This window comes from Eretmochelys imbricata, chromosome 1 (genome assembly GCF_965152235.1).
Source record: "Eretmochelys imbricata isolate rEreImb1 chromosome 1, rEreImb1.hap1, whole genome shotgun sequence".
Classification (NCBI taxonomy): domain Eukaryota; kingdom Metazoa; phylum Chordata; order Testudines; family Cheloniidae; genus Eretmochelys; species Eretmochelys imbricata.
The window spans coordinates 119515723-119539274 of record NC_135572.1 but is presented as its reverse complement, the minus strand read 5'-3'; the positions used below and the strand labels follow the sequence as shown (position 1 = coordinate 119539274).

Sequence of the window (23552 nt, the reverse complement as noted above, 5' to 3'; positions counted from 1 at the left end):
GTAGGGATAGGTGGTAGATAAAACAAGGGTTTGTTTATTGGCTAAGGTTTCCGATGCACGAGGGCAACATGCTTTGCTAAAAGGTATATAACCTTTGTATAATCTGCATTCAGGGTCCCCTCCTGGCTAGCAGGGGGGCACCACGCTCGAGCGTAATAAACTTAGTGTCTTTTGGGAACTCTGCAGTTGTGGACTTTGTTTCTGTGCCTCAGCCTAGATTTGAACTGTGCGTGACCTACCAGGTGTAATTCGTAGCACTTGTGTGCGTGTCCTACCAGGTGTAATTCGTAGCACTTGTGTGCGTGTCCTACCAGGTGTAATTCGTAACAGTTTTGGCGACCACGAAGGGACTCTAGGCTCGCCCCAACAAGCGAGACTACACTCCTCCTCTCGGACAGCTCCAGCTGGCACAGGGTGAGTTCACCTTTGAGAACTCCGAGGAGGGGGGGTGTGTGAGCCGTCGCTTAGGCAATAAGGTGGCACATTTTGTGTTCTTTTGGTAGCCCATTATGGGTTCTGGGCAGAGTGTAAGTAAGGGGACCCCTTTAGCTGAAATTCTCGAGAATTGGGGGAATATCTCTGGCACCCATGGGTTAGGCAGAAAGAAAGCTGTTATTTTATGTAAGGTTAAGTGGCCAGCACTAACAACTCAAACATCTGTTGAATGGCCACCGGATGGGTCCTTTGCTGGGGATACATTAACAATGCTTAGAAGAAGGCTGGAGGACAAAGCTCCAGCCCAAATGGATTATTGGTATGTATGGGACAACTGGGCTTATGCGCGTGCGAAAGGATGTCCTCTTTCCTCCTCCTTTTCCTATCTATCTCAGGGGTCTTCAGCCCCACTCTGTGCTATGCCTGTTTCTTCTCCTCCCCGGCCTGTTTCTGCCCCTCCCCCGGCTTACCCTCGGCTTTCTGATTTATGCCTATCATCTCCTTGCTCGCCACCCCCCTGCCCGTGCGGGCCCACCATTGACCCACCGGTTACTCTGCAAGCTCCCCTCATTCAGCAACCCCTTGTTACTCATAATACGGACGGAAGTGAACGGTTTGCTTTTCCCTATGTTCACCGCCCTTTTGGCCCAGGCGATTTAGTAACATGGCAACAGCAGATGCCTCGCCTGCGTGACGATCCAGAGAAGGTTCTGCAAACCATTCGGTCTGTATTTACCGCATTTAATCCTACATGGGGAGATGTCCAGGTAATCCTGGACACACTTTTTACCCCTGACGAAAAATATTCCATTCTGGATGCTAATAGGCGCTGGGCAGGGGAGGATAGTACCCGGGCTTCTTGGCCCCTGACTGATCCCAATTGGAATCCTAATATGCCTACTCAAATGGGCCTTTTAAAGGCAGGTAGAAACGGCCTTTTAGAAGCTGTACGTAAAGCTGGTAGTAAAACGGCTAACTGGTCTAAAATTCGTGAATGTCAGCAAAAGCTTACTGAGCACCCCTCCGCCTTTTTGGCCCGGTTGTCCAAGCAAGTTCGTGTATATGGGGGCGGTATAAACCCTGAGGCAGAGGAAAACCGTCCTATGATGGTCTCCTTTTATGTTGATCAGGCAGCATCAGATATAAAAAAATATTTTTCTAAGCATGTGCCCGATTGGCCAAGAAAACCCCTCCAGGAGGTTGTCCGCCTGGCCACCTTTGTGTTTAACGGCAGGGACGAGGAAAAAGCACGGGAAAAACGTAAACAGAAGAAGGAGGAAGTAAGTATGTTAGCTGCTGCCTTGCAGGCTCCTTCGGGAAACCCAGCATTGGCGAGGGCGCGGAGAGATGAGGGGAAGGGGGCATGGACAGGGGACAGGAGGAGGGGGAGGTTGGGATAGAATGAGGGACGGGAATTGTAATTATTGTAAACAACCAGGGCACTGGAGGAGGGAGTGTCCCCTGCTTCCCCGAGGGGCTCCTTGGAAGAACCAGGTAAAGGCTAATCCTTCTTTTCCCCCTAACGCCCCCCAGAACCTTGTTAACCCCCAGTGACTAGAGGCGGAGGTTTTGGGGACTTTGGGAGAGTTGGAATGGGACTTAGGATTACAGTCACAAATTTATTTAAAGGTTGGGGAACACCTTGTGCCTTTTCTAGTAGATACTGGGGCCACTCTCTCCACTTTAACTTTTGTTCCGGGCTCTCTGTCCGATACCAAGGTTTGGGTGCAGGGTATAGAAGGTAATCCCTGCCCGGCCCCTTTATCCTACCCTGTCCCTATCGAGCTTAGTTCTTTAAAGCTATCACATAGATTTGTTGTAATGCCGGAGGGCCCCGCAAACCTCCTCGGGCGGGATGTGCTGGGCAAATTGGGGGCACATATATATTGCGCCCCCAAGGGGCTCCGCATGTCCGTCCCGGACTCGGCGGTTGCTTCTCTTATGACATCGGTTACCCCTATTCCTGGTGTGCCCTCTGAATTGTCCAGTGTTCCCCACGCTTTGTGGAGCACAAATCCTACTGATGTGGGTCTTCTTAAATCAGCAGTTCCAGTAAGTCTGAAAACAGGGGGCGGACCGCCTCCGTCCGTAAAACAATACCCCTTGCCGAGGGAGGCGGAAAAAGGCATCTCACTCCTTATTGACAGTTATTTGACTCAGGGGGTTTTAGTCCCTTGCAGTTCGCCCTGTAATACTCCCATTCTTCCAGTAAGGAAGCCTAAACCGGGACCAGATGGGCGTCCAGTCTATCGATTTGTTCAGGATCTTCGGGCTATAAATGGTTATGTTATAGCCCCCCATCCAGTTGTCCCTGATCCAAGCACTATTCTAACGCTAATTCCTCAGTCAGCCACTTGCTTTACTGTCATAGATTTGTGTGCAGCATTTTTCAGTATTCCTTTGCACCCTGATTCTCAATATTTATTCGCATTTACCTGGAAGGGTCAGCAGCTAACATGGACACGTCTTCCCCAGGGGTTCTCAGGATCCCCTACTATTTTTTCCCGGATTCTCACCGAGGATTTAAAAAACATTGTTTTGCCTAGTTCGTCTGTCCTGGTTCAGTATGTAAATGATTTGCTAATCGCTGCCTCAGATTATAACGCATGTTTAATTGACTCTGTTGTTTTGCTTACTGCATTAGCTAATAAGGGTCATCGTGCTTCCCCATCCAAGTTGCAGCTGTGCCTAGATCAGGTAATTTATTTGGGTTTTGTAATTAGACCTGGGGAGCGTTTACTCTCCCCTGATAGGGTGCGGGCAATCCAGGATTACCCACGTCCGACTACAAAAAAGCAGTTACGGGCTTTCCTGGGGGCTGCGGGGTTCTGTCGACCCTGGGTTGTGGCTTTCGAAGAATTAGTAAAACCGTTAGTTCAAGCTACTACAACACTGACCCTCGATCCTGTCTCCTGGACCCCGGAAATAGAAAATGCTTTTAAATCCGTCAAAAAGGCTCTGATCTCTGCGCCCGCCTTGGGATTCCCGGATTACGGTAAACCATTTTCTCTTTTCACTCATGAACGGCAGGGAGTGGCTAGCGGCGTCCTTTTGCAATATCTGGGGGGTCGCCCACGCCCCGTAGCCTATTATTCAGTACAACTGGACCCTGTAATTCAGGGCTCTGTCTCCTGTGTACGGTCTGTTGCTGCTGCTGCTGTCATGGTTGAACGGTCACGACCTATTGTTTTGGGGCACCCTTTGACTGTCTGGGTCCCTCATGAGGTTGAAATTCTTTTAAAACAGCATTCTACACAGGCATTGTCTCCACAGCGGGCCCATAAATATAAACTAATCCTGTTGGCCGCTGACGTTACTTTACGCCGCTGTAACATCCTCAATCCAGCCATAATGCTACCCCTCCCAGAGGACGGTACCCCTCACCATGTATGCATGAATGTCGTCGCGCAAAATGGTAAGCCCCGCCCGGATTTAGCGGACTCCGCTTTAGTAGAACCCGATTTACTTCTTTTCACAGATGGGTCCTCGTACTATTTAAATGGCCACCGGGTCTCAGGCTATTCGGTTACCTCTCAGGCAGACGTTATCGAGGCTGCCCCCCACCACCTTCCTTCAGCGCCCAGGGTGCAGAGTTACACGCGCTTACCAGGGCTTGCTTATTGTCTTCAGGAAAAACTGTTACCATTTATACAGACTCTAAGTATGCTTTTGGAGTTTGTCATGCTACAGGCCAGCTCTGGAAGCAACGAGGATTTTTAACCTCCTCAGGCACAAAAATCGCTAATGGCCCTCTAATCTCTGCCCTTTTGAAAGCTATTCAGGCCCCTCGTCAGGTGGCGGTGGTTCATTGTTATGCGCACAGGCAGTCTAACAGTGTTGTATCTCAGGGCAATGCATTAGCTGATTCAGCCGCAAAGGCTGCAGCTCTACAGCCCCTTCTAGTTTCGGCTTCCCTCCCCCTGGATGTGTCCTTCCCACCTGCTGACTGGACACTGCTGTATGCTGACGTATCCTTGGAGGAGCTGCATGACTGGAAACGCTGGGAGGGATCTAAGGGCTCCGATAAGGTTTGGCGAATCGGCAACAAACCTATTCTCCCCCGTCGTTATCTACTCGCAGCTGCTCATTATTTTCATTCCCTGGGTCACGCTGGTATTCAGGGCACGGTGGCTGCCATACTAAAGTTCTGGGCAGCACCGCATGTCTATCCCACGGTAAAGCAAGTTCTTGGCTCCTGCCCTACTTGCCTGGCCTTCTCTGCTAAGACTCGGCTCGATGCCAACTCAAAAGGGGGGAGACCCTGGGCAAACTTCCCATTTCAGCGCTTGCAGATGGACTACGCAGAAATGCCTAAATGCTCAGGGTTTCACCACCTCCTTGTTATAGTGGACCAACTTTCCGGATGGCCTGAAGCAATACCAACCAGAAAGCCAGATGCAAGATCTGTGGTCAAGTTCTTAATGAAAGACATTGTACCCAGGTTTGGTGTCCCTGAAGTCATTGATTCAGATCGGGGCTCACACTTTACTGCAAAGATTTTGGAGGAACTGTACCGGTGCTTGGGGATTATTCGACAATTACACACCCCGTACCACTCCCAGTCTGCAGGTCAGGTGGAGCGCATGAACCGAACAATAAAGACAATGGTAGCAAAGTTTTGTAAGGAAACTGGACTTAAGTGGCCAGAGGCCTTGCCTATAGTTTTATGGCATATAAGACGAACGCCACTCATGCCCCTAGGCCTGTCCCCATTTGAGGTACTGTTTGGGAGACCAGCTTTAGTCCCGGGAACTTATGTTCCTGTACATGCTAGCCTCTTGGATGGAGATGAAACTTTGGCCAGATATGTTGCTAGACTGCAAAAGGAGCTGACTGAAAACCAGTCTGAAGCTCAGTTGTTTCAAACCGCACCCTTAGGGTTACAAGTTCATTCCTTTAAACCAGGGGATTGGGTAATGGTAAAAAAGATCCCCCGCACCGACCCCCTGGAACCTCGGTGGGAGGGGCCGTACCAGGTTCTGTTATGTACTTATTCTGCTTTAAAAGTTGCAGGTAAAGGTTCCTGGATTCACCATAGCTACGTCAAGTTGGCAACAGAACCCCCACCTGACCCTGGCAAGCCAGCAGACAAGCCACTTCACGAATGAACACTACAACCAACCCATGGACTGAGCTTTCCAGCTACTGGGACCTTCATAGCCCACCAGGACTTTTTGTGTTCCTGTTTATTGGACTTACATTGGGGGTAGTGTTTTTTGTATGGTACAGGGGAGGATGTCAACATTGGTATGGTTTGCCTGGGGGATCCTCTCCCTATTCCCAAGTCCAGTACAAAGATGGGAGGGCAATAGCTTTTTAAATTTAACCCGTGCTATCAAACAGGGTATAAATCGAACGCAGTGTTGAATTTGTATTCATACCCCCACATATTTAGGTCAGGGCGTCCCGTTGGTAGGGGTACCTATCCCCCTTAATCGAACGCTCCAAACCAAGCTATGGGCAAACACTACATTTAACTGGAATGTTACAATTCAAATATGGTCTATTAATATGGTGGCCCAGGGTAATTATGCTTTATGTGTGTTACGACGTAAGGGCATAGAAAATACAGTTTTTGTAGGAAATTTTGTAGGGTGCAAGGACACCACCCAAATCAGCTCTGGTGCGGGAGGCCCCTCTACCTACTCCAGAACCCCGTGGCCAGTCCCCGAGGGGTCTGGCTGGTATTGGTTATGCAATCACACAGCCTATAAGGTTCTCCCAGCAGGATGGTGTGGTACATGTACCTTAGGGGCTATAGTACCCGCCGTGACAGTACACCAGAACCTGACCCGGGGAGAGATCCGCAATCTAGTATGGAGGGACCGACGAAGTATTCCTTTAAACCCCCTTTCTTATCGGCCCAAAGGCTTTCACTCCTTTGTGCGTTGGTTTCTGCCATGGTTGGGAGTAAGCGAGCTGGAAAAAGCTATAGTTAACATTTCAGCTGCTTTGGAACTAATGGCAAATGCTACTGCAGATGCTCTATCTGCCCTTCAAATTGAAGTCACCCAGCTATCCCAAACTACATTGCAAAACCGCCTAGCCCTGGATTATCTCCTTGCAAATCAGGGCGGGGTTTGTGCTCTGGTCAACTCAAGCTGTTGCGTATTTGTAAATCAGCATCATAGGGTGGAAACTGACATCCACATCCTCAAGCAACAGGCAGCCCTATTCCACCACATCAGCCTCGACACTACCAGCGCCGGATTCCAGGAGGTCTGGGACTGGCTCACCTCATGGCTACCGGATGTGGGGACTTGGGGACGGCGTATTTTGTATTTACTTTTTTTAACTGTTATTGTTTTTGCGTTATTTTTTGTATGCCTACAATGCTGCAGTATGTGCTGTCGGCAATTGCTAACCCTGCAGCGCGGTTACTCAGCCCCAATATAGCTTACTGACGTACAAAAAAAAAGGGAGGACTGTTAAGGAAAAGTTAGCACATGTGACTCCATTTTGGTTTGGGGCCCACCATTGTTTAAATGCCAGCACATCATACATCAGGAGGAGTAATCCTTAGATATTGAATCCCTGTGAAAATCCTCCTCCTTGTCTCCAGCCTGCCTTGTCTCCCAGTATCTGGTTTCTGTCAGTCTTTAACTCCCGGTTTCTTGGCCTTGATGTGAGGCCTCCCATCCTGATAATAAAAGTTACTGATGCATGGCTTTAGGACCATGCTGTGTAATTAACATACTGGTATAGCACGAGGAATGCACCAAGTAGGGATAGGTGGTAGATAAAACAAGGGTTTGTTTATTGGCTAAGGTTTCCGATGCACGAGGGCAACATGCTTTGCTAAAAGGTATATAACCTTTGTATAATCTGCATTCAGGGTCCCCTCCTGGCTAGCAGGGGGGCACCACGCTCGAGCGTAATAAACTTAGTGTCTTTTGGGAACTCTGCAGTTGTGGACTTTGTTTCTGTGCCTCAGCCTAGATTCGAACTGTGCGTGACCTACCAGGTGTAATTCGTAGCACTTGTGTGCGTGACCTACCAGGTGTAATTCGTAGCACTTGTGTGCGTGTCCTACCAGGTGTAATTCGTAGCACCTTAAATCACAAAAGTTTTATGACCAGTGTTTTGCCTTTGGATACGACAGCTGGCAAGGCACTACTGAGGTTATGGAATGAAAGACTGCATGCAGTTGGATGCAGGGAAATAGATTTGGAACCCAGGAGGACCTTCCTGGAGGGGCTAAAGTCTGTTTAATGTGGTGAGGTCTGAACCGCCCACGTACACCAACTGGTAGATCAAAAACTAACATGATCAAATGGGGCTACTCTAAACACTAATACATGCAAGTGTGGTGAAGTGCAGACCAGGGATCACCTGCTTGTTTGCAGACTCCTTGGGGAGACCTGTACAAAGGAGGACTCGCTGCAGTGACGGAAACAGCCATTGCTTGTGCACAGTTCTGGAAAAACATCTAGTCTATGACAAGGATACAAGAAGCAGTATTTTGTCCTTTAAAAAAGGGTGTGGGGGGGAGATCATTCTATTTTTGTTTTTCATTTTATCTCTACCTCTCACCTATTCGCCTCTTCTCTCCATTGCACATTACTACTGTACTGCTTGGTCCTCCATTCCCCCGGTCCTTTTCTCCTACCTCCACATGCTACCCTACCAATTGATTCCCTTCTCCCCTAGGGATTTCTCTACCACTGGCAGCTCCAGCCACAGAAGATAAGAACCTAAGAATGGCCCTACTGTGTCAGATCAAGGATCCATCTAGCCCAGTAGCCTGTCTTCCCACAGCAGCCAGTGCCAGGTGCCCCAGAGGGTATGAACAGAACAGTTAATCATCAAGTGATCCATCCCGTCGCTCATTCCCAGCTTCTGGCAAACAGAGGCCAGGGATACCATTCCTGCCCATCCTGGTTAATAGCCATTGATGGATCATTCATTTTAGGAAACAGATCTGAGGAACCGTCCCAAATTGAGGTATCATTAGAGGTGTTTTTGGAACAAATTGATAAGTTAAACAGCAATACATCACCAGGACCATATGGTATTCACCCAAGAGTTCTGAAGAAACTCAAATGTGAACCTGCAGAACTATTAACTGTAGTCATTTAAATCAGCTTTTGTACCAGATGACTAGAGGATAGCTAACGTGATGCCAATTTTTAAAAAGGGCTCCAGAGGTGGTCCCAACAATTACAGGCCTGTAAGCCTGACTTCAGTACCGGGCAAACTGGTTTAAATTATAATAAAGAACAATATTGTCAGACATATAGATGAACATAATTTGTTGAAGAAGAGTCAACATTGTTTTAGTAAAGGGAAATCATGCCTCACCAATCTACTAGAATTCTTTGAGGGGGTCAACAAGCATGTGGACCAAGGGGATCTAGTGGATATAGTATACTTAGATTTTCAGAAAGCCTTTGACAAGATCCCTCACCAAAGGCTCTTATGCAAAGTAAGCTGCCAAGAGGGAAGGTGCGCTCATGGATTGGTAACTGGTTAAAAGATAGGAAACAAAGGGTAGGTATAAACGGTCAGTTTTCAGAGCTGACAGAGAGGAAAATAGTGGAGTCCCCTAGGGGTCTGTTCTGGGACCAGTTTTATTCAACATACTAATAAATGATCTGGAAATAGGAGTAAACAGTGAGGGGGCAAAATTTGCAGATACTACAAAATTACTAAAGATAGTTAAGACCCAGGCAGACTGCGAAGAGCTACAAAAGGATCTCTCAAAACTGGGTGACTGGGCAACAAAATGGCAGATGAAATTTAATGTTGATAAATGCAAAGTAATGCACACTGGCAAGCATAATCCCAACTATACCTATAAAATGATGGGGTGTAAATTAGCTGTTACCACTCAAGAAAGATCAAGATGGCTCCTGTTTCCTTTCCTCTTCCTGCAAAACACTGGCTCTTTCAAAGGCAGTTTTTGGTTTGTTTTTTAAAAGCACATGCATCTATAAAAAAAAAAAGTGCTCTTAGGACAGTGTGACCTGCCAACTTTCCACAAATCATCAAGGAGTGGTCTGCAGTAAGTAAGCTATTTGCACAATTTTACAAGGCCAGAATTAATCCTTCATTTGAAATTTGTCATACTAGTGACAGTGTTACCTGGCAGTGCATTTCCAAATACAGTGCCAGGTTTGTGTTTATATCCCTGCAAATTCCAAATACCAGCCCCTTCTTTGAACAAAAAAAAAAAAAATTTAAGATATTGGGTATATTTTACTATAATTTTTGAGGCATAAAGGCTCACAAAACCATTTCAGAGAGAGAATGAAGAAGTACTCTAGGGGCTTGTCTACACAAACTTGCACCAAAATAATTAAACTGGTAATTCACACTTTTTGATATTTCAGTGCAAGTCTGTGTGTGGACACTTATTTTGATTCAAGAGTGCCCTGTTTCAATTTTGCTTATGCAAGTTAAACTACTTAAGTTATATCAAATAGGGCATTTTTCCGACACAGGTTTTCAAAATAAAGTTTTCACAGGTCAAGGCCAGCAGAAATATTCCATTACTACTACATTTCAATAACAGGACAGTACTGGATATATTTCCATCTCTGTTTTGCTATTCCACTATTTACCCCAAAGAACAAAACAGTCCCCATCTATGTTTACAAGTCAATCAACTGCAGTGTTGAGCAAGCAATGAGAACCAGGGTTAACTGGACACAAATTGCAAAACTGACTACTCTGTCTCTATTGTCCCACATAAAAAAAATGTAACAAATAGTACAAATACCCAATGAATTATATTGCTTCACTTTCGCTATTAGTTACTACAAAGGGGCGAGAATCCCCCCCAACACACACACGCTATTAAGGAACACAGTCAATTTTAAGAGGTGAATAATCACAATATTAAAGTAGACTAGACTGTATCTAGACCAACTAAAAAGAAGTTAGTCTCTTATTTCACTTCATTTGACAGCACCTTGAGTTTCCCCATATATACTGTTTGCATGGATCTTTTACACACCAACAGGAGAAAGTTTTTTTTGTTGTTGTTTTATTTTTAAAAAAAAATGTGATGGTAAAGCCATAGAAACCGGCAGGACAACTCAAGGCCAGATGTAGCATCAAAAATTGTGTAACTCATTTACTATGACTAGGATTTCAGATTGGTTTCCTCTATATATTTACAGTGTGGCAGAATTTGGCAAAGCAGAAAGCACCCACCCCCTTCTTTGGCTGCTGTCTAGGTGCCCCCCAAAATATACCGTGACAACAGCAGCATGTGGTGCTACAAGGGTGCTAAATAATTTAACAGTCAAAGAACCATTCTAGCCCCTTAACACATACACCTTGTGTCCACATAAAGAACCTGTTCCAACAGGTTTACGTGCATGCGGGTCTATAAGGGGTCATTGCACCCCCTTTTATTGACAGAGTGCACCTAGGCTAGCTAAAGCGGCTCAACCACGCCTCTCCCTGGAGTACACGGGTGGTCTTCACTAATCTCCCAGAATCCACGGCTTCGTGCCCGGCCGGTGGAAAGGGAGCCAGAGGGCACTACAAGGGAAATGGTTTAGGACAGCGGCAGTACGAACTAGAGGCCAAACTTAGAACCAGTCAGCAGCACGCGGCGCTCGAACACACTGACCCACGTGGACTCAGCACGGTGCAGTGCGGGAGGCAGCGCCCGGAGACAAAGGACGCTCGGGGAGGCCGGGCCGCGGGCGGCGGCGGCTGCTGCAGCCTAGCCGAGGGCAGGGAGCGGGGCAGGGCTCGGCCGCAGGGCCCAGCGCAGGGAGCCCGGGCCTGGGCGGACACTCACCGGTCTCCAGGGCCTGGTTGTATTTCTCCAGCGCGGCCGGCAGCTCCTGCCTGTCCCGCAGCTCGTCCCCCTCGGCGCGGAGCCGCCGCGCCCGGCTCTCCCCCTCCAGCCACTTCTCCAGCAGGTTGCCCAGCACCACGTTGACCCGGGCGCTGGCGGGGCCGTCGGCGGCGCGGCGGGGCCGGTGGCAGCAGTCGCCGGGCTCGGCGCAGCGCCGGCAGCGGGTGTGGCCGCAGTGCAGGGTCACCGGCTCGCAGAGCAGCCGCCGGCACAGGGGGCAGCCGAGCAGCTCGGGCGGGCGGCAGCAGGCGGGATCGCCCAGCGCCTCGCCCGCTCCCTCGGGGCCGCCGCCGCCGGGCCAGGGCGGCAGGCGCAGCGCCTTCTCGCGGAGGCTGAGGGCCAGGCTCTCCGCCAGCTCCCGCAGCTCCTCGGGCCGCAGGCGGCCCAGCCGGGCGGCGGCGCTGTAGGCCTCCAGGGCCTCGGCCATGCGGCCGGCGCGGGCCAGCGCGTCCCCCCGGCGCAGGCAGAGGCCCCGCTCGGGCTGCGGCAGCTCGGCCAGCTGCGAGCCGTAGATCTCGGCCGCCAGCTCGAAGTTGCCGCCGCGAAAGGCCTCCTCGGCCACCTGCAGCATCTCGGCGCAGGGCCCCGGGCTCGGCCCCGGGCTCAGCTCCATGCCGCCCGCCGGCGCCTACTCCATGCCGCCGGCCCGCGCCTCCTTCCTGGCAGGCTCCGGCCCGGGGGGCGGCCCTGCCTGCCTCGCTCGCTCGCTTCCTCCCCCTGTCGCGGGCGCCTGCCCCCGCCCCTCCACCGGCTCATTTATTATGTAATGGCTGTGTAACGCGCCGCCGCCTCCCGCCCAGCCGCCGAGGTGGGGAGCGGCGGCCCGGAGATCGCATCGCCCCCTCCACCGACCGGCTGAGCGAGGGGAGCTCCCTGCGGCCTGGGAGCCTGCTCGGTGCCGGGCAAAGGACTGTGCTCAGCGCGGGGTGGGGGGCGCTGCCCTGCAGAGAGCGCCCCGCCGCTGCAAGCCCCTCTGCGTGGATGGAAAGGGCTTCGTCCTGGCTCCTCCACGCCTTCGTAACTGGAGGGACGTCAGCCCCCTGACTTGCTCTGGTGCCTAAGGAGGCAGGCGCTAGTACACTCTTACACACGCAATTTGTGAAAGGAGCAGCTTGAAGTTCCTGGGCTGTTGCTTTTCACTCATTCCTCTTCACGTTCGCTCAGCTTATATGTAAAACGATGCGTTTTCTTTACCTGCCAGCCCCTGCCAACTCAGTTTGGGATCTGAAAGTCAGGCTGCTGGGTTCTTCATGGGTGGTGCAGCAGCAGCAGTAAAAGATAATGCACTGGGAGCTTAGTTAAAAGCAGTTGATGCGTGAGTCTCAATGGAAACCAGCTATTTCTGCAGGGCTAACAGGAGTAAAATGGTTTAGAGTAGCAGCTGTGTTAGTCTGTATTCACAAAAAGAAAAGGAGGACTTGTGGCACCTTAGAGACTAACCGAAAGGAGACAAGATTTATTTTAGTCTATTGTGCATGCAGAAATTATTCTAAGGAACAAGAGCAGATAAGTAAGAAAGTGCCATTTTTCATAGGTTTTAGAGTAGCAGCCGTGTTAGTTTGTATTCGCAAAAAGAAAAGCAGGACTTGTGGCACCTTAGAGACTAACCAATTTATTTGAGCATAAGCTTTCGTGAGCTACAGCTCACTTCATTGGATGCATACTGTGGAAAGTGTAGAAGATCTTTTATACGCACAAATACTCACCAGCAACCACATACCACACAACAGAACCACTAACCCAGGAACCTATCCTTGCAACAAAGCCCGTTGCCAACTGTGCCCACATATCTATTCAGGGGACACCATCACAGGGCCTAATAACATCAGCCACACTATCAGAGGCTCGTTCACCTGCACATCCACCAACGTGATTTATGCCATCATGTGCCAGCAATGCCCCTCTGCCATGTACATTGGTCAAACTGGACAGTCTCTACGTAAAAGAATAAATGGACACAAATCAGATGTCAAGAATTATAACATTCATAAACCAGTCGGAGAACACTTCAATCTGTCTGGTCACGCGATTACAGACATGAAAGTTGCAATTCTTCAACAAAAAAACTTCAAATCCAGACTCCAGTGAGAAACTGTTGAATTGGAATTAATTTGTAAATTGGATACAATTAATTTAGGCTTGAATAGAGACTGGGAGTGGCTAAGTCATTATGCAAGGTAACCTATTTCCCCTTGTTTTTTCCTAACCCCCCCCCCCCCCGACGTTCTTGTTAAACCCTGGATTTGTGCTGGAAATGGCCCACCTTGATTATCATAAAAAGAAAAGGAGTACTTGTGGCACCTTAGAGACTAACCAATTTATTTGAGCATGAGCTTTCGTGAGCTACAGCTCACTTCATCGGATGCATACCGTGGAAACTGCAGCAGACTTTATATACACACAGAGAATATGAAACAATACCTCCTCCCACCCCACTGTCCTGCTGGTAATAGATTATCTAAAGTGATCATCAAGTTGGGCCATTTCCAGCACAAATCCAGGTTTTCTCACCCTCCACCCCCCCACACACAAATTCACTCTCCTGCTGGTAATAGCCAATCCAAAGTGACAACTCTCTACACAATGTGCATGATAATCAAGTTGGGCCATTTCCTGCACAAATCCAGGTTCTCTCACCCCCCTCCCAAAAACCACACACACAAACTCACTATCCTGCTGGTAATAGCTCATCCAAAGTGACCACTCTCCCTACAATGTGCATGGTAATCAAGGTGGGCCATTTCCAGCACAAATCCAGGCTTTCTCACCCCCCCCCCTTTTTTTTTTTTGGACAGTGGGGTGGGAGGAGGTATTGTTTCATATTCTCTGTGTGTACATAAAGTCTGCTGCAGTTTCCACGGTATGCATCCGATGAAGTGAGCTGTAGCTCACGAAAGCTCATGCTCAAATAAATTGGTTAGTCTCTAAGGTGCCACAAGTACTCCTTTTCTTTTTGCGAATACAGACTAACACGGCTGTTACTCTGAAACCTTGATTATCATACACATTGTAAGGAGAGTAGTCACTTTAGATAAGCTATTACCAGCAGGAGAGTGGGTTTGTGTGTGGGGGCGGGGAGGAGGGGGTGTGAGAAAACCTGGATTTGTGCTGGAAATGGCCCAACTTGATTATCATACACATTGTAAGGAGAGTGATCACTTTAGATAAGCTATTGCCAGCAGGAGAGTGGGGTGGGGGGAGGTATTTTTTCATGCTTTGTGTGTATAAAAGATCTTGTACACTTTCCACAGTATGCATCCGATGAAGTGAGCTGTAGCTCACGAAAGCTTATGCTCAAATAAATTGGTTAGTCTCTAAGGTGCCACAAGTACTCCTTTTCCATTTTTCATAGTGACTTTTCCAAGTACAACTGCACAATAGAAGGTGTATTTGCCAGTTTCCCTAAGACAAATTCCCATCCAACAGCCTTTTTGCTTGTGGCCCCACCTCTTTACTGGCCAGTAGTTATAGGTCTGATCTGTCTTCAGCTCTGTCAATTTCCTGCATTCCTGCAACTCTTGCACCATTAACATTGTCAGCAAAGTCATCCTGACCTACTAGCACTGCTCATTATCCACACTCTCACTGGCTCTAGGCTACTAGTGTCTAAAAGCTTATCTTAGTATCCTTTGAAAGTTTCATCAATCCCTTTTTTGGGATCTTTACTTGTTCTACTATGATAGGGCATTACTTTACTTGCTCTACTGTGATAGGATTTTAATACAGGATTGAACACCATTGCTCCCATTTTGTTGAAGAGAGCAGGCTGGGCACACTCTAGTCACATTCTCCACTTCCTACGTCTTCTAGGCAGAAGGTGACGGAGCATTTTGTTTCACTATGTTGTGGTGCATCTTGGCAAGGACCAGTCAGGAGATCTTGGGAGGCTGATGACGATGGGATCAACCACAAGCATCACGGTTGAGCCGTTTCTCAGAGTTATCCTCTGGCTCCTGGGATTCTGAGCTGGAGTGGCAGCACTTTTGCTGATTCTGCCTCCTGCTCCCATCCTTGGTTCCTAGCAAAGGGACCCTTTCTGACAACTCTCTTTACTATTCTGGAAAGGGGGAGGCAGGCACATCACTGATTTATCTAAATGTCTTCTAATTGCTCTGGGATGGCTATACACCTCAGCTGCAAGGCTGGTCTGTCTTGATACAAGGTTTTTGCTACCAATACTGACCCACGTGACATTAATGAACAATAACTGTTTTACTAATTTAGATGGAAAGGTATTAACATGACCCTGTCACTCCAATTTTAAACAAGGTTCGGTATACAGAGACCTCAGCCTGCTTAGTACCATGGCAAACACATCATTACAATGTTTGACCTTTTATTAAAAGATACAAAAAAGAAGGGAACAGTTAAAGCATTTGAAATGTTAATTATTTAAATAAGGCTTTCATTTTAACGGTATACCTTGTTCTCTTTCCCTTTACCTGGAGAGAGATTTTAGAAGACACTTCCCTCTTCCCCCATCTGAAAGCGTTTTAGATGGTAATTAATAACTGTCTTTTGGGGGGAAAGAGATCAAGTTATTTGATGTGGACTGGAGCTCTTGTTGAAGTCTTCTTGTTGTTGTCTTTCCTAAAAGACAAACTAAGAGAGAAATGAACAGCAGAGATAGCTATTGCAGCTTCTGTGTCTGGTGTTGAACTCTCATTTGCAACTTAACTGCTGGAGAAACACAGGCACAGTTTATGCTCTAATCCAGTGGTTCTCAAACTTCTTTTTTTGTGGACCACTTGAAAATTGCTGAGGGTCTCGGCGGACCTCTTAATGATCTTTCCAAATGTTGTTTGTTCTGTTAGCTAACTATTGTAAATCGCTTTGGATAAAAGCAGTATATAAAAAAAAACGTAATAATAATTAACGTTTTGAGGTTCTACAAATAAAGGCACACAACTCATATTTTAATATCAGTAGTCTTACCTTTCTAATGCAATAGACGTGCCCTCCCTCCCCCGCCACGGCAGCCCCTGAGCTGGGGCTGGGAAGGAGGAGGGTCTCTCTCTTTCTTCCTCAACTGCAGCAGGCACAGAGCTGAGGCTGGGACGAGGGCCATCTCTCCCCGGCAGCCACAGCCCTGGAACTGGGGAAAGTCGCCTCTTTCTCTGGCCACCACAGCCCTGCACATCCCAAATTCCCCCCACCCCCTCTTCTCATCACACTCCCTCCTCCCACCTACCCCCTATTCCTCCCAAAGCCAGCACCTCACCTTACATGTGCATCTTCTCCAGGGTCCAGGCACCTAATTAGTGAAGCCCCGCCTGTGCGGCTCCACTAATTAGGTGGGTTGCCCTTCATTCTCTTGTGTGCCGCCACCCGGCGTGCACCTTAGAGGGAGCTGTCCATGGAACACCTGAATGGAGCTCGCGGACCACTGGTGGTCAGCGGATCACAGTTTGAGAACTTCTGCTCTAATCAGCTACTCTGAGACCGGGCAAAGTTGTACCTGTGTCAAGCTGTTAAGGGCATTGCTTTTAGCTGCCTGTCTAGTCACTGGCTTACAACAGTGTTGCAAAATATACAGTCTTGGCTGGTTAAGATAGACTCTTATTAGACAGAAGGAGGAAAAAGAAGAGAGATAGGAAAGAGAAGAAATAAGGTGGGGAAGAAGAAGGACACACAAGGGGTGTGTGTATGAGAAAGAAAGTCTCACATCCCAAGAGGTAGTTGGCATTTAGCCAGCACAGATGGAGGTGGCATCTGGGTCCCTTGGTCTGGTCAGAGTAGCAGGATCAACGATGAAGGCCTAATGGTGTTACGGTAGATCCCAGAGTCCTAGAAGACTGTGTGGGTGGCAGTCATGATGCTAAAGCTTACTGCTGCAATTTTTGGTGGACAGCTTCTTCTGCTACTTTCCCCCCAAAAGCATTTTCTTTTTAAGAACCCCAAAACGAGTGATGAGTGGAATAATCTATTCCTTCATTATTTTGGCCACAAATAGGTTTAATTTCCAAACATGCCAATTTTAGTTCATTGATTTCAAGTCCTACACTTCTCTTGTTTACCAGACATGATCTTAACACATTCCTTGAGTTATATCAGTATGCTTTTTTGTTTGGACTATTCAGTATTTCTGTCTCCCTTTTGTACCTTTTCCCATCAACATTTGTTGTTATATGTTATTGGAATATTTTGTAACTTTTTATCCACTCTCCCACATTTAGGCTTACAAGTGGGGTGAATTCCAGTCATTGAATTTGCTGCTGTTTTATGTGATGACTAACTGGAATGGCTGCAATTCTTTTCTCATCCTTACTTGCTGAGTACTCGCCAGGAGTGCCTTTCACTAAGTCCATCTTCCAAAGTCCTTTAATTAGTAACATAATCAACATTCTCCTAATTTATTCTCCTGGCATGTAACGTCTATTTTATTAAGACAGTCTCTTGCTACTTGTCAGAGAACAAAATTGTCTTTCTACGATTTAAGTTTCAGAGTATCAGCCGTGTTAGTCTGTATTCGCAAAAAGAAAAGGAGTCCTTGTGGCACCTTAGAGACTAACCAATTTATTTGAGCATGAGCTTTCGTGAGCTACAGCTCACTTCATCAGCTGTAGCTCACGAAAGCTCATGCTCAAATAAATTGGTTAGTCTCTAAGGTGCCACAAGGACTCCTTTTCTTTTTACGATTTAAGTGACTGCCTTATTCCTCCCTGTTTTTCCTGTACCGAGCTGAACCATTATTAACGTCTGAACACACTTGCCTTTTTCTCTCACTTTTGGTACTCTTGTTCTTCTCTGTTGTGGGGAAGAAATATCTTATTCTTAAATATATCTTGATGTCTAGATTCACAAACGAGATTAACGCCAGTCTTAGGTGCCTTGCCATCCAGTGGCATTCACAGATGAGAGCTAGGTCCTTAGGCCCCTCTCACCTCCCATTCATTGCATGGGGAGAGCTAGGCACCCAAGAAAGGGATCAGCAGTGACGTGCTGAAGACAAGGGCAGGGCTTAGGGCTCAGATCCACAGACAGCTAAACGCTTAAGTGACAGACAAGCTTCTAGAAGGAAACTATCTCCAATCAGGATTCACAGCCATAAACCCTCTCCTGGAGATGGGTGTCTAAGCCAGGGCAGCCTTTGTGAAAAAACAGAGGGAGAGAGATCTCCATCCACACACCCATTTATAGCTCAGTGGTTAGGGCACCTACTTGGGTTATGGGAGACCTGCTTTCAAATCCTTACTCTACCTGATTTAAAACAGGGACTTGAACTGAGGTCTCCCACTTCCCACCAAGGTGCTTTCGTATGGGTCTTACTTTTTCCCATTGAAGCTGTTCCACTTTGTATAAACAACTAAATATTCATTGAGAAGAAAAGAGAAAATGAGAGCTTGACTCTATAGCCCGGGAGAGTCGGGTTCAAACCCCTATTCCAGCAAATGCTGAATTATTTATACAAAGGAGAACAGCTTCAACAGGAGAGGTTAAGAAAGACCTCCCACCCCTCACTCACCTGGGATATATGAGATCAGGGTTCAAGTGTCTCTGCCAAATTAGGCAGGGTAAGGATCCCAGCTGAGTGCCCTAATCACTCTGGGTCCAATAACACACTAGCCAGCCCCCCAAATTCTCACCCCCAGATGTCAGTTGTGTGGGTTATTAGCCATGCACATAGCATGCCTACTGGATCAGGCTCTGCATTTCAGAGAGGGAGGGAAATGCCTTGTTTGTGAATCCTGCAGCAACTTAGGTGTGAAGGCGCTGAGCGGCTTGGTGGCATCAGGACTTAAGTGGTTTTGCCCATGCCCACCAGTGAAAACTTGGCATTTAGGCACCTTACAAGGTTAGGTGGCAGCTGAGCAGGGGGGCCGAGAATGATATTGGCACCTAATTTTCATATTTAGGCACCTAAAGAGACAGTTAAGTGCCCAAGTCCCTTTGCGAATCAAGTCCTGTGGACCTAGTGATGGCAGAGGCTATTTTCCTGCATTGTGTTCTACTCTTCAACTGCTGTTTCCCAATTGCCACCCGTCTTTGACTTGGTGCCCCTGTGCTATGCCAGTAAGAATTAGCTCACCCCAAGAGCTCAGCTTAAAGGGGCATATGTAAACCCTGTATACTGGGTGTTCTTTGAACACTTCTCACTTCTGTTTCAGCTTTTGAGTAAAATCCTTTCCCTGAAAAATCTTCCTGGAGAGCAGGTCATAGCAGACAGGCGTAGTGTGAATAAAAAGTGTGTCAGAGAGGAAAGCTGGTGGTCTGATGGGAATGTGGTGAACTGGAGGAGGGGTAACAGCAGAAGGAAGGGAGAAGAGAGCTGCCGCTAGTGGAGGAGCTAACCAGGAGATAGATCTGGAGACGATGGTGCTAGAGCAGGGGTGGGCAAACTACGGCCCGCGGGCTGGATCCGGCCCCTCAGGGATTTGGATCTGGCCCACGGGATTGCCCCCCATGGTGCCATGGGCCCCATGCCGCTCTCAGAAGCGGCTAACACCACGTCCCTGGGGCCCCGGGCGGGGGGGGAGGCGGACAGATGGCTCCATGCGTTGCCATTGTCTCCAGGCACCGCCCCCCACAGCTCCCATTGGCCGGGAACGGGGAGCACGGCCAATGGGCGCTTCAGGGGAGGTACCTGGAGGCGTGGCAATGGCAGCACACGGAGCCCTGTGCCCTCCCCTCCCCCAGGGGCCACGCAGGGACGTGGTGAGCGGCACGGCGTGTGACCAGGGCAGGCATGCAGGGAGCCTGCCCTGGCCCCGGTGCGCGCTGCTGCCACCCCGTAGGCCGAACTCCTCCTGCAGCCCAACTCCCTGCTCTAAGCCCCCTGCCACACCCCTCCTGCACCCCAACCCCTTGCCCTGAGCCCCCTGCCGCACACACTTGGAGGAGTCCCGAGCACCCCACCACCACACCTGTCTGGAGGAGCCCTGGGCCAGCTGAAGCCCTGAGCCTCTCCCCATCTATAATTCACAGGGTCTGCCATCTTTACTCATCAGAGATGCATGCTACAATAAAAGTGCCCTGAGCCTCCCCCCCTCATCTGCCTGGAGCAGCCCTGAGCCTCCCCCCAGCCAGAGGAGCCCAGGGGGAGGCGCAGTGTCCAGGGCCAGGCGCAGCCACACTGCGCCTCCCTTCCCCAGGCCCCAAGCCACTGCAGGGGAAATCCTCTCCCAGAAGCTTTTCATATGCCCCATGCAGGTTCTGGGGTGGCTGAGGAGGCAGTATTTGCAACTCAGCTTCCTGGGTTCATCAGTAATCTCCCTGGAGTCCGGGGAGATTACTGATGAACACAGGAAGCTGAATAGCACATACTGCCTCCTCAGCCACCCCAGAACCTGCATGGGGCATAATAAATCAAAAACTTCCCCCCGAAACCCCCCAACTGAGGGTCAGGCAGCAGCAGCAGCACCAGGGGAAGGCAGAGCCTCCACTGGCCTATCATACCCACCTCCCATGGTAGAGAGGTAGATTTATGAGCCATCAGCATCAAGATGGTAATCAAAGCCATGTTTGTGATAAGGTCACCCAAAGGAGAGAAAGAAAAAAAGAAAGAAAGGTTGTAGTGGGAGGCTAAGAACAGAGCCCTGAAGGACCCCTGCCAAAAGTGGGAGTGGGGAAGAAGAAGACCCAATGAAGGAGTGATCTGAAAGGAGGAGGAGAAGCATTTAAGACTCCACAGCCAGTATGAGTTTGGAGATGAAGCGGGACAGGGAGATAGGGCAATAATTGAAGGGACAGGTAAGGTCAAGGCTGAAACCAATGCCGTTTGAAGAGGGAGAGGCTGAGATGAAGAATGAGAGCAGGAGTGAGAAAGAGGTCAGGAGATGAGAGTATGGAGTGATTGAGGGTGGTGGAATGGTTAGATGTGGAAGCAGCCTTACATATCTGTGACAGGAGAACATCATGGAGGAAAGGAGTGTGGAGGTGGAGAGATGTCACCTCGGACTGTCCGTTTTTTTCTTTGAAGAAATTGCCAAGATTCTGTGGGGTTGGGAGGGTCTTAAGAAGGAGTAAAAAAATAGTGAAGACACAGGTGCGATTGCAAGAACAGGAAGCAGAGAGAGTAGGTAATTACAACTGCTTGACCAGAAAGATGGCAGAGCTGAAAGGTGTTTTAAAATCTTGTTCCACTACAAGCACACATTTGTAAATAAAAGCAAAATCACCACAAGAAATTGGCAGCTATATGCAACCAATTGCATGTGTCTAGGTTAGCTCAAATACAAAGAAGATCATCTTTTATGCCCTTTTATTTAGTGTTTTCAACCAGATTAATTTATTACCTATCCAAGAATTGATAAATTCTAGGCCTGCGCCTGCTCATAGTAGGGCCAAAATTAGTTCCAGTCATGAAATAACTAGCAGCAGGAGCCCTGCTTATTCTGTTCTTTCTACAAAATTCTGTTCTTTCTACAAAAAGTATCAGCTCCTTCACAGAGCATTCAATGAAATTTTTCATGCACACTAGTCATTGGTTAGAAGTAGGGAAAGGATACATAGGGAATGCATTACCATGAGATCTGTTTCCCCTCAGCTGAAGATCTATTTGCAGTTATTGAGCCAACACGCAGTGCTGAGCCCAGGCAGACGAGGCACCCCCTTCGAACTTGAGGTAACGGTAGTTGACCACGTGGCCTTGTGGAGGCTGTGGCAGCAAGCTACATCTTGAAAGGAGCCCATAGGGTACTGGTCGCAATCCCTGCGAGGCTCGGCTGAGCGTTATACATCCCTTGAACAGCAGCTGCTTGCAGTAGTGTGGGCCCTGCAGCAAACTGAGCCCATAACGGTAGGTGCATACCCCGCTACCGATTATGGGTTGGGTCCAGGACGAAAGCCCACTCACACGGAGTGGGGTAGCCCAGACTCAGACCATATGGAAGTGGAAACACTATCTGTAGCTGCGTATGCAAATGACCCAGGCAAGCATTACCGATGTGCATGCATGGCTTTTGGGTGCTGTCACCTTCGAGGAACTGCCCTCTGAGTGTCCTCCTTTCGTTGGTATCTCTCCCCCCAGCCCTTGTGGGCACACCAGGGGTGGGCAAACTTTTTGGCCTGAGGCGAGGGCCACATTGGGGTTCCAAAACTGTATGGAGGGCTGGACACTGAAGGCTGTGCCTCCGCAAACAGCCTGGCTCCCACCCCCTATCCACCTCCTCCCACTTCCTGCCCCCTGACCACTGTTCCCTCAAAGGCCATGGCTACCTGCTGGATCGGCGGGTAGTGATCGATCTATCAGGGATCGATTTATCATGTCTAGTGTAGACCGATAAATAGATCCCCGATCGCTCTGCCGTCGACTCCGGAACTCCACCATGGTGAGAGGCAGAAGCGGAGTCCACGGGGGAGCGGTGTCTGTCGATCCCGCGCCGCGAGGAAAGTGATTCTAAGGCAATCTAAGATACGTCGACTTCAGCTACGCTATTCCCATAGCTGAAGTTGTGTATCTTAGATCGACCCCTCCTCCCCGGAGTATAGACCAGGCCTAAGCTGTGCGCATGTGTTCTCGCACACAGATCCTAAACCCTGCGCACACAGCAAAACACCGCGTGCACAAAAATTTGCCCAGAAGAAATTTTTTGCACACATGGCCTGTCAAAATTTGCACAGAAGAAATGTTTTGCGCACACTGCCTGTCAAAAATTAGAGGGAACGTTGCCCCTGACTGCCCCACTCAGAGCCTCCGACCCATCCTACCCCCCCTGCCTTCTTGCCTGTTTCTGGTTCCTGCCTCCCAGCCTATTCTTGGTTCCTATCTTTCTTATTCAAGACTCCCCTCTATTCCTGGTTCTTGCTTTCTTGTCTTGTTCCAAGTCCCTGTTTCTATACCTTACCCCAGATGCTGACCTCCAGCATCAACCCCTGGCTTGACTCCTGTCAGGGTTCCCTCCCCACTCTGAATTCTAGGGTACAGATGTGGGGACCCGCATGAAAGACCCCCTAAGCTTATTTTTACCAGCTTAGGTTAAAAACTTCCCCAAGGTACAGACTTTGCCTTCTCCCTTGAACAGTATGCTGCCACCACCAAGTGATTTAGACAAAGAACAGGGAAAGGACCACTTGGAGTCCTATTCCCCCAAAATATTCCCCCAAGCCCGACACCCCCTTTCCTGGGGAAGGCTTGATAATAATATCCTCACCAATTGGTATAGGTGAACACAGACCCAAACCCTTGGATCTTAAGAACAATGAAAAATCAATCAGGTTCTTAAAAGAAGAATTTTATTTAAAGAAAAGGTACAAGAATCACTTCTGTAAAATCAGGATGGTAAATACTTTCCAGGGTAATCAGATTCAAAACATAGAGAATCCCTCTAGGCAAAACCTTAAGTTACAAAAAGACACAAAA

At 48.6% G+C, this 23552-nt stretch overlaps 1 protein-coding gene across 1 annotated transcript in view; it reads right to left on the bottom strand.

Moving 5' to 3' along the window:
• Window positions 1-11916, bottom strand: part of LONRF2 (LON peptidase N-terminal domain and ring finger 2) — a 58105-nt gene extending 46189 nt beyond the window's left edge. Inside the window, exon 1 of the mRNA XM_077814530.1 lies at window positions 11192-11916. Coding sequence (XP_077670656.1) covers window positions 11192-11864 — 673 coding nt within the window. The 5' untranslated portion in view covers window positions 11865-11916. The remainder of the gene's footprint in view (window positions 1-11191) is intronic.
• Window positions 11917-23552: the final 11636 nt, after the last annotated feature.